The following is an 11,696-nucleotide window of genomic DNA, read 5'->3' as shown; positions in this document are numbered from 1 at the left end:
TCACATTTTACACTCTGCAGACTCATGACTCGAGCATGTTACGTCCAAAAACAAACAAAAATGTAATACTTCAGCCTCAGTTTCCATTTTATTTCATATTCTGACACATTTTGGGAAACAAACCTTCTTTAAAGCTGTACAAGACTGGCATTCTTCTAGTTTTTATATATATATGTAAGTAATGAAGGAACTATCTTAATATATTATAATCACAAGAATACAAACAAATATATGACATCAAATCTCCCTCTGAAACCACAACATCTTATTGAACAAATTCTGTGTACAAATATCAAACCACACTGCTCATCAACATTCAAAATTCAAGAATTATTTTATTTATCATTGTACAAGAAGGTGATAGTTGTAGTGCCTTGATACTAATTACAAAAAAGTCAATTATGTAAATTATTAAACATTTTAAAACATCAAAATTACACTATTTACTAATTCAGGTGTGTCCCTGTCTGGTGGTACGACAATGGATACTTCTGTATCTTTTGCCAGACAGCAGCAGAGTGAACAGACTGTGGCTTGGGTGGGTGTTGTCTTTTAGTATCCTTTGGGCGCTGTGCAGACATCTCACTTCTCTGATATTACTGATGCTCTGTAGATGGGTACCAGTGATGTTCTGGGCGGTTTTAATCTGAAGAGCCTTCTTGTCCTGTGCCGTGCACGAAACATGCCAGTTTGTGATGTTTCCAGCCAGAATGCTTTCTACTGCTCCTCTTTAAAAGTTGACCAGAATCTGGCTCTGGTTTCCTTCCACATAAAGTCAATTTTCGGAGTGACACTATTCCAGTTCAATAGAAGCTGTTTAACTCAGACATGAAGCACATTTACATAAACTCTCCAGGGTGACCAAAATGCACTTCTGGCCTTCCTATTTCCCTACCTGTTCTAAGACCAACATTTTACCCCTTAACAATTGATTTTCTCTCCACCCTCCTTACACTGAGTCCATTATGTTGTGCAGAGTCATCACTTGTGAGCTCAGATTCTTCTTTACTCTCATCACAGCACAATCAAACAAACAAAGACTCACGTCATTGCAACAACAAGACTTGTGTAACCTTCTGGATCACCAATACTCTGGAAGCACATGGAGAATTTAATTGATTTCTGAGGTGTGAAGGATGCCTTTGCAGCACAGACAATTCACTTCAACTTCACTATTCTTAACTACAATGTTTTTCAGCTTTGAGTGAATCCTTGTTATGGACCTAGTAGACACAAGCAGCGCCACACAGGGCAGGGCAGGCTCCTTTATTCTAAGTGCTGTTCATATCCCAGCCATCAGCGAATGTGGATCAATGCTTGGTTTTACAGCTATACATCCTTGTAATGACTGAGCAAATAAAGACAGCGTGGACTGTCAATCAGGGACTATTAGTAAAGAAATTCCTTCAGCAAAAACACCCCTCCCTCAGCCTCACCACACGCAGCACAGGACAGAGTGAGAGGAGATGGAGTGAGTGGGGGGTGGAGCCCCAGAGTTGATGGAGTTGTGGGACACATCCTAAAATGAACCGACCCAGGACGTAAAACGCCGGCGAGACGTAACAGATATGGACGTTTGCAAGTGGATATTTTTGGGGGATTAACGCTCTATGAATCAGATATTTCTTTGCGACGAGCAAATGATGGACTTGCTCACTTAAAGGAGGATGTACAGCAGTCCACCTATTAGCTTTTTTTTCGCACTGGTCAGTGGTTTAAGTTGGGGGTTGCTTTTAAGCGAATGTAATAGCTGATGCATGCACAAAAACACTGATAAAAAAGGATGTGGCCGGAGATGATTGGCAGCAGATAATGTTTTTGGATACGAGCTGATCAGGTTCAGAATCAGTTTTACAAACATATTCGTTAAGTTTTTTAAAAGGGCTTTTGCACAGGCGATATCTAATGCAAGGCAACAATGGAAATGGACGGCATGGAAGTAATTGCCATTCTTGTTGTCATTGGACTGTTTATTGTCGTGCTCAAACAATTTGGGATTTGGGAGCCCTTGTCACTGGAAGGTAAGAGAGCGAGTTTGAAGAAGTGAAATTGGGATGTTTGTATGTTAAAATCTTGCTCTGTGCAGCATTAGAACAATGGTCTTGTCAAACTTGCTCCAATTTTATTGTATTTATTCTGACTGTGATAGTACTGTAAACATGATGAGGAACAGCAGTCCCAAAAGCCAGCTGTAAAATATTATCAGTCTTCTTCGAATGATTTAGAATAACCCTCAGGTACATAGAAAGAGTTTGTGGTCACTGTAATCGTTCCTCCTGTTCATACCGGCAGTGAACAGAAACTCTTTCAGTGTACATACTGACATATTAACATGTTTAAAGGTGGTAGAGCGTATGCCGCGGGGTTTGAGTCTGACCTGTGGCCATTTGCTGCGTGTCAACCCCCCTCTCTTTCATCCCCTCTCCTGCCACTCTTCAGTTGTACAGTCAAATAAAGCCATGAAAAAGCCAAATAATAATATATAAATATGTAAAATTATATATAAAATATAAATGAAATATATGAAATATAAATAATAATATAAATGATATTGAATACAAAAACGTGAATCTGGATCTTGTGCCCCATGTACAGACGCTGTGTCCTCAAGGTTTGATTCCCCACTCTCTCTTTTCCTGTTTCCTGTCCCCCTTCACTTTTCCTATCAAATAAACTGATGAAAAGGCCCAAAAAACAAAAAGGGAATCCATCCTTTAATAGTGTGCCCACTACAGTATGTTGGTAAATGTTGCTAACCTGCAGAAAACAAGTCAAATATTTTAACGGTTCTTCAACTTTTCCTCCCCTCTCATTTCTCCATCACCTCGCCTCCACCTCTTTTCAACTTCCCACTTTGTGTTTTGTTCTTGTAAAGACGGTGAGTAACTCAGGTGGTGTTCCTCTGCGCATTATTATTGAGTTTAATTTCACCTCAGCCATGTCAAAAAACTCCTTCCCCTTAAATTTTTTTCTTGAGCTGAACTTGCCAGTTTTGTCCCTTTTGGCTGATTTAATAATAACCCTTTTTCACAGTGGACATGTCGACTTGTCAAACACAGGTGTTACTAATAAGATTCATTATAGCTACCGGAGGTGTGATGTTGTGCATGCTGGCTCACTGGTACATTTAAATGGAAATTTCATTCATTTTAATTAGTGACAGCTGTGATTTTATGGCAAGTTAACGGCTGTGTCTATAACAACTCCCTAATTGCTATCTTTATTTACTCACCCCCGTTCTATTTAAGTGTCAGTGCACTAAAAGTGGTGTCAAAAATGTCCTGAATGGAGCAAGAAGAGGTAGTTTGGATGTAAAACTGAGCTCCTCTTATCATTTCTACAACTTCTTTTGCAAAGAATGAACCTATTGTGTATTCATTACATAGGGGATGGGGGAAGAGGGAGTTGTTTTGGACACAGCCGAGTGTCCACAAGGTCTTTTTTCCTTAACAAACTGCTCTAACTTACCTGCTAGTTATCCTGTACTGTATATCTGCTTATTTCCTCTAATCAAGCTAATTTCTTCCCAAAGCTATTTCTCCAAGCTACAAGTTGCTTATGCTCATATTTATTTACCTCTCTGTCAAAATAATGCCCTCCATCTTTCCCTGTGTCACCATTTGATTCAATACTGTACTCTTAACCCATTTTATCTCCCGCCCATTTCCTTCCTCTTCTCACCTTTCCTTCTTAAACCTCTCCATTTCTGTTTTTGTGTGTGTGTGTGTGTGTGTGTGTGTGTGTGTGTGTGTGTGTGTGTGTGTGTGTGTGTGTGTGTAAAGATGGTGAGCATTTTGAGTTATGTGCAGTCGTTTTGATTTTCCGTCTCCCGTCTATTTTGATTTTCTAGTATTTTCACGTCCGGCCCTCCCTTCCCTTCCTTTTTTCTTTCTTTCTTGTCTTACCACTCTTTCCTCCCTCCTTTCTTCCTCCCCTTCTTTCCCACCCCTGTTTTTTTTCTGTTTTTCCCGCTGACAGACAGCTGTGACGGCGACCTTGAACTCTCCATGGTGCGTCACCAACCCGAGGGCCTCGACCAGCTCCAAGCCCAGACACAGTTCACCAGGAAGGAGCTTCAGTCGCTTTACAGAGGCTTCAAAAATGTATGAAAACCCTAACCCTAACCCTGCACAGTCAGGAGTGGTTGAACATCTGAAGAAATTGCCAAGGGGTTTTGATTTGAAAAGATGAGCTTGCATTTTTTGCACATATCCTTCGACATGACTGCACAACAACTTGTTGCAGTTTTGATAATATTAATGGTGGTTTAAGGGTACATTTGAGACTGAAAGCAACTTTCAAATTTATGTTGTTACCCCTTGGGGGGTCTCAACATAAAGGTTAGAAATTGTTGGCCCAAAATTTAAATTTATGTTGTAATATTAAAGGGGCTCTGTGGAGCTTCTGTCATGTGTTGGAAGCAGGTCGTTACTTTATGTTAGAGACAGAGCTTAAAGTCACATCCTTCACAAAAAATCCATATTCCAGCAGCATTAAACAACTTAAACAATTAGTCCACAGGCTTGTATAGGAACCTAAGAGATGAGGAAGGTCTCATTTTTCCTGTCACATTACAACTGGCTCACATATGGCCAAGCCACTTTATGAGTGACCTTAGTCAATACCAAGGGGTCTAGACAAAATAATGAAGAACACAAAATTGGGCATTAATGTCCACATAGTTTTAGTCACTTACTGTATGTTAGCCATATGGTTGGTTATTTTCCACATCTTTAAAGCTGGAAAAATAGTTCTATTGCATGAGTACTAGCCTATCACACCCCAGTGGTACCAGCCAATCACAGCACAGTAGAGCAGGACTGAACAGAACCCTCTTAAGGAAAAGAAATCACGCTAATATGCAACCATGCACGCAGCTAGTTTTTCTGTGGAGCCAGGGGATAGTCCTATAGCTGCCATTTGACTTTTGTTATCCGGATGCAGATAGAAACTTGTTTTCTACCAAAACATGCACAAGTATGCATATGCACGAGCATGGGAGTGACGTGGTAAATATTTTTGCCATCTGCAGAGGTGCATGCATATCGACAGATAGTGACTGTAATGTGCCTTTAATGGTAGCAAAGAGTCATTAAAGAGAAGGAGAAGAAGACCAGGAGCAAGCTGATGTAAACAAAGCCGGCTTTAAAAGGCTTGCAAATGGTTTATGAGGTTTCTGAGGCCTTAATCACACCCATAATGAGTTGTGGTGACAAGTGTTCAGTGTAAGCAAAACTGTAATGAACTCTTTATGTGGTGTCTTTAAATATCAAACAGACCTTCACCACTAATGTCATGACATCGACCTACGCTTTCCTGCTATCACAAGTCAGAATGTCTGTGATGAAAAAGGTGTATTTAGCAGCTTGTTTTAGTTCTAAGTGATTTTTTGATGTAATGAAAACTTATGTTTACAATGAGCTGGCAACACCTAAAGCCTGGAAGATGAAATTCTTACATGGGACTCATCTGTTTGGCCTGTGATATTAGAAATGTTCCCACTGCTCTCTGCCCACTGGTGGCAGACTGCTCTGCTAAGTGACATTTGTTGAAAAACATGCCATTTTAATTGATTTTAGTCTTCAAAATCAAATTTTCCCTGCCCTGCTTTTTCTCTCTGTTCTTGTTGTGCTGTTACTGAACTGTGTCATTGTCTTTGCATCACTTGTATTTTTACCTCAACCTAGCTTGTACACATGTGCCATCAGGGCTTCCATTACTGTAGTAATCTGAGGCCGCTGCATTATGAGGATTAGTAAGAAAATGAATAAAATAAATAAAAAGCACAGAAGGCTTCACTTACTGTAAGAGCCTATTGTACTGACGCTTTAGATATCCTCTAGTGGCCACATTCCTGCACTGCATGCAGGGACTGTACCAACACAGCATGACACTGTCAATGACTGATGAATGTCAATAACACTAACTCTAGAGATCTGTTATTAACCAGGAAATGTGACGAGTTACAGCTTAAAAGAGGGGGTCCTTTTTCTAAAAACAGCATCACTCTAAAGTGAACCCTCCCTGAATAAATAAAGGTTATCTCCCAAACAGCAAAAGATGACATCTTTAAGAATTAGATGTATAACAATAATAATAATAATAATAATAATAATAATAACAATAATAATAATAATATAATCAATAACTTAAAAGATGTTCATGTTTTTTCTTCCAACAGGAGTGTCCCAGTGGGCTCGTGGATGAAGAAACCTTTAAGAGCATTTACGCACAGTTCTTCCCACAAGGAGGTACAGGAACTCATGCAATTATATGCTCATGCTCATGTTATTATACAAGAATATACAAGGCTGCCTTCACTGACTCAGTAAATCTCGCTGACGTTTGGAACAGCAAGCTTAATTTGACAAGTTGATTTCAAAATGTCTGAAGAATGAGAATTCAGGCAGTTTATCCTCATCAAAACCTTTATTTTATTTCGTCTGTGTGGAGTGAAAGAAACCATGAAAAAACGTGTTAAAGTTGTAAGACAAGTAGGCATAACCTTGACCCTTAGTATAAATAGATATTGTCATCAAACAAAGCCAAATCCTGGTAATGCCCCTGGATTTTCACTGTGTTTTCCCAGATGCAACCATGTACGCACATTTCTTGTTCAATGCATTCGACATGGACAGAAGTGGCTCCATCCGGTTTGAAGTGAGTTCACTGGGGACTGCATGTTTGTTGTTATGTAACATGGGTGGCTGGGGTTTAGTTTTAACCAGAATGATTTTTGTTTTTAAAGGAAGCTAATTATTAAATTTCCTCCTGCTGTTCCAGGACTTTGTGATTGGATTGTCGGTGCTGCTCAGAGGCTCCGTTCCAGAGAAACTGCGATGGGCGTTCAACCTGTATGACATCAACAAAGATGGCTACATCACTAAAGAGGTACATAACGCAACCAAATCGCATGAAAAAATGTAAGCTCAGTTTATTTCTGCAAAACCACAGACAATTTAAAGCGTTATGCTTCATTATGCTTATGCTCTGGTTAGGTTTAGGCTCAAAAACTACTAGGGTTAAGAAAACATCATGGTTATCAAGATTTTTGTTTTGGTCTTCACAAACAGTTGGAAATCTCTGGAGGTCTCCCTAAAAACACCCGTTTCTGTCACCACAAATACGGCTGTAGATGGCCTAACTTCCTATGAAAAACAAGGTTTTGGTTGCAACAAACACAGCTGTAAAATGAGGTAATAAACATGTAATTTGGTCATGATATGACACGTTTTGTACAAATGTCAATATGGCACAGACGTATGACACGTACAAAACTTATCTACATTAACATATCTGTGGTTTGCAGAACCATTAACTGCTAACATTATATCCTGGACACTGAGCTGTTCAACAAACAAATTCTCATTTTTGAGAAAACCTACCAAAGTCTGCTACAGTGCTGTATGTGTTTCTGGTTTCCTGCAGGAGATGATGGCAATAATGACCTCCATTTATGACATGATGGGCAGGTATACCTTTCCCAGTGTGCGAGATGACTCCCCCTACGAGCATGTGGAGAGGTTCTTCCAGGTATGCTATCTCTGCAACCGCTAAAGCAGAAAGACTTATCCTTGGCATCTGAATATATATTATTGCATCTTTTACATTTCTGACATTTTCTAGAAAATGGATCGGAACAGGGATGGAATGGTGACAATCGATGAATTCATAGAAACCTGCCAAAAGGTAAAGCCATCATCAAACTCAAGTTTTACCACATGGCGAGGGTCAGAGTTCATGCAGCCTTGTGTTTTCTTTTCTCAACAGGATGAAAATATAATGGCTTCCATGCAGCTCTTTGAGAACGTCATCTAGTTTCTGTAGACAGACGCTGCAGTAATGCTGCATAGTGCTTCCAGCTGCAAGCTTCTGGGCCTGAAACAACTTCAGTCATCCCTGGAAAAGGAAAAAACTGGGTCATGCAACACATTTGGCACATTTTAATACAAACTGGCGAACACTTTTATTTTCCCTGTCGAGCTGTTCTATGCAGAAAAAATGCACCAAATCACTTGAAGAAGAAACGTTTCTTTGCATGACAGTTTTCATTTTGCACATAACGGAAATGTGAAGAAAAATCTTTGTCAGATGAGCATGAGTGCTTGCCCAGCATTTAACAGCATGTGATGCAAAGCACATTGAACACAGGCAAGAGGGTTTATCATTGACCACTTTGAAACAAATGACAATACTTTGTTACTGTATCATAATGTAAAGAGAATAATTATGTTTCTAAGTTATCAGATTTTTGTGTAACGTGATACCCAGTCATGTATGTAGTCATGTTGTTCCAAAACCTGCTGGAATAAACATTTACCTTCACATAATTATAATGAATGGCTTCTTTTTTATATAATGTCTTCACCAAAAGTAGTAAGCCTGAAGTAAAATATATTATTTTAATAATTATAAAGACTTTATCAATATGAAGGACACACTTTTGCTATAAGTGGATGTATTCATCATACAGAATGAGAATAGAGTTAATGACAGCAGCCAGTAGCCTTTTCCACCCTTTTTTATATGAAATACCAAGACTGTGATGCTGTGAGTCCAGAGGATATAGAACAAGAGGGATGTTGTTCAGAAGAGACTGGTCAAAATTGTAAACATGGGAACATTTCTCCAGGCAAAATCAAAGAACTATGAAGTTCTTTCCACATGCAGCTTTTATCTTGTTTGTATCTTGTACCAGTTGTCACGCGATCATAACATGACGCAGGGATCTGTGATAGTAATTGGATGTCTACTTACCAAATTTTAACATGTAGCAAAGGATTACATCAAATGTGTTACATTACATTTTGGGTTATGTAACTGCAAAACTGCAAAAGAGCAATGAAACATAGTTCTATGCAAAAACCAGAGGCAATCCAGGCACCTCCAAAATGTCTTAAACGAGGAAGGCAATATTGAAAAGCCTTTATTAAAGAGGCTACATCATTAAGAAAAGACAAATCATTACAAAAAAGCCAACATCCGCCACACGTCTGTTTTTATAAAGCTGCTCTGTAAGTTGCGTGTCATGTCTGTGCAGTCACATGACCCCGACAGTAACGTAACGAGTGCATCCAGTCGATGAATCCAAAAAGCTTCCCTTTGGTTAAGTTTCTGTATTCTGTCCCCTCTCCTGACCAAAAGTTTGAGTTCTGTGCAACTTACATGCATCCAGCTACATGGAAAATTCAGTCATTGTAAAAGTGATACTGAACAAGGGGAGCTTCTGTACCCATGACACAAAGCATGAAACTTCATAGTTCTTTGATTTGGCCCGAAGAAATTCTCCTCAATCATTTGTATTTTTGTATTTTGACCAGCCTTACCAGTCTTTTCTGAACAATCATCTTTCTTGTTCTACGTCCTCTGGACTCTTGATCTTTATATTTCATACAGAAGGGGTCAAATTCATAGAGCCAGCTCAATACAGTTAACTCAATTTTTGCTCTGCGTGATGAATACATCCATTTATAAGCAAAATTGTGTTCTTCATGATGAGACGGTCTCATCACAATAAATTAAAACATTATTGGGATGCAAAGGTTCAACGCCTTAGCTCAAGTGCTATCCTGCTATGTTATTAAAAAAGCTATATTAAAAAAGATTAAAAAATTAAAAAAGATTAAAAAATTAATTAATGATTAAAAAAGCTATATATAAGAATTTTGGTTGAAAACCAAACGTTTTGAATGTTTTCAACCAAAAATCTTACATACTGTAACTTTAATCCTCAACAAGTTTTTTTTAAAAAGTCCCAGTTTAAAGTTCAGTAGACAAACCAGTAATCTCCCTAAACACTGCTGAACATTAGAATCATATTGGCACCAACATGTAAGCTTTTAATGAACAAAAGTAAGGACAAACATACAGATGGGAGCTGCCCTAGCATTTGCAGTTAGTGAATAATGAGAGAAAACAGTATGTGAAATGCCACCATCAGCTAAACTCATTCAACCTGTACTGTATTATTGATCTTGAACCAATAGCAGAGCAGGGTTTGTTTTGGGGAGGAGCTGTGCTCGCTATGTGGATGTTGATGTAGAAATGATGCAGGTACCAAAATGCTGCTCTGCTGTACTCAAAGGGCTTGAGAAAGGACAGCTGCTCCAGGATCACGACCTCTCAGTGTGACCAATCAGAAAGGTAAAGAAAACATCTAACTAATATTCATTACATTTTTATGTTGTTCATTGCAAAATAGATGGTATCAACTAGGGATGCATGATAATATTGGTCTCATAATGACTGATAAAAGCTTTAAAATTAAAAATGTTGCTGATAAGATCAAGATTTTGCTGATTTCTGTGAATTTGTACATTTTGAAAAGGAATTTATGTCTGCATCCACCAATAAAAGTAGGATTTATAACATTTTCATTCCACTTCATGTTCACATATTGTGTGCACATATCGGCATCAGCCAAACTGAGTTTAAAAACATCAGCATTTCAGATATCAGCAAAAATCCAATATTGTGCATCCCTAGTATCAACATGTTTGACCTGTTTAAGTTTTGTTAATCATCTCCTAACCCTAACAAACTATGGAAATATATGGGGGAACATATGCTGCTTATCAGAGCCAGGGCAAACAAATGCATTCTGAAAGGCAGAAATATGCATCAGACACATAATGCCCAGCTAATCCCAGTGTTGACAGAGCATGTGGATCATTCTGGATGTCTGTTGTGTTAGTGCTGGTGAGCATGTGACATCAGATGTTCAGTGAGCAAAATCAAAAGCTTTAATTCCTGTTTGAACAACAGCCAACAGACTTTACAGACTCTTTGTCTCTAAAATGTACCATACCAAAATAAATAGACAGCGTAAAATCATTCTAATATCATCAGCGTTATTTATTCAACTCAGTCTTCACCTGTTGCTCTTATTTAAACATGTAGGTGTGTTTTTGCAGGGTACAGATCTGCAGTAATGAATGGCCAGCAGAAGCTTCTCTCACTGTGGGTTTGGCTGTTGCTCATGGCAGCTCTGTGCCCAGCTGCATACAGTAAGCGTGGAGGCATATTTAAGGGTCGAGGAAAAAGTGATGGCGACAAAGAGCCTCCCTCCAAGAACCGAGGCCTCTCCAAACAGGGCCTGAAGTGGGCTGGAGCAGCAGCAGCCGGAATGCTGGGAGGCACGGGCACCGGGTATGGCCTGGGGTTCCTCGGTAAGAAAAGGCACGGATCTGGGGGTCACCACAGCCATAAGACATCCTCCCATGAGCAAGATCAACGGCATTACTACAATGAACGTCAAGAGTATCGCAACCAGTCTCGGTGGAGAGCTTTTGTTAATGCGGCTGCCCCTGCTCCAATGACTAACATCTTTCTCACACTGGGACATGTGGTGTCTTTCCTCATAGCAGTCTGGATAAGAGACATTTGATATCTGATCACTGGGGAAAAGATCATCAAATGAAATGAAATAAAAGCTCCTTTGAACAAATCATCCTCCGTGTCCTTTATTGTTTAATATTTCTCTTTAAAATTGAAATATTACCAACTACATATAACAACACTGAGGTCATGTCCTTGGTCATTTTTTCTGGGACTTCAGGGTAATTTATCAACCTCAGAGGAGAATAGATTCTACAATAAAAACTTATACATAGTGGTTATTGTACGGGCCGATACCTGTATTTTTACTGATCTGTATACTCAACAACTTTAGGGCCAACAAAAACCATTTAATGAAG

At 39.1% G+C, this 11,696-nt stretch overlaps 1 protein-coding gene across 1 annotated transcript; it reads left to right on the top strand.

Annotated features, from left to right (window-relative positions):
• The first annotated feature begins 1,918 nt into the window (after window positions 1–1,918).
• On the top strand, window positions 1,919–7,818 carry LOC141006070 (calsenilin-like). The gene is made up of 8 exons (XM_073478175.1): window positions 1,919–2,021; window positions 3,979–4,103; window positions 6,182–6,251; window positions 6,590–6,660; window positions 6,784–6,891; window positions 7,429–7,533; window positions 7,627–7,689; window positions 7,771–7,818. The coding sequence occupies exons 1-8, from the start codon at window positions 1,919–1,921 to the stop codon at window positions 7,816–7,818; spliced, it is 693 nt and encodes a 230-aa protein (XP_073334276.1).
• The last annotated feature ends 3,878 nt before the right edge of the window (window positions 7,819–11,696 follow it).

Source organism: Pagrus major, chromosome 12, assembly GCF_040436345.1.
Source record: "Pagrus major chromosome 12, Pma_NU_1.0".
NCBI lineage: Eukaryota > Metazoa > Chordata > Actinopteri > Spariformes > Sparidae > Pagrus > Pagrus major.
Note: the sequence above shows the minus strand (reverse complement) of the source record. Positions and strands in the feature narration are given on the sequence as shown.

Coding starts and splice junctions, on each gene's coding strand:
- LOC141006070 (XM_073478175.1), top strand. CDS start 1,919: ATGGAAATGGACGGCATGGAAGTAATTGCCATTCTTGTTGTCATTGGA. Junction 2,022..3,978: donor GGAGCCCTTGTCACTGGAAG/GTAAGAGAGCGA, acceptor TCCCGCTGACAG/ACAGCTGTGACGGCGACCTT. Junction 4,104..6,181: donor TTTACAGAGGCTTCAAAAAT/GTATGAAAACCC, acceptor TTCTTCCAACAG/GAGTGTCCCAGTGGGCTCGT.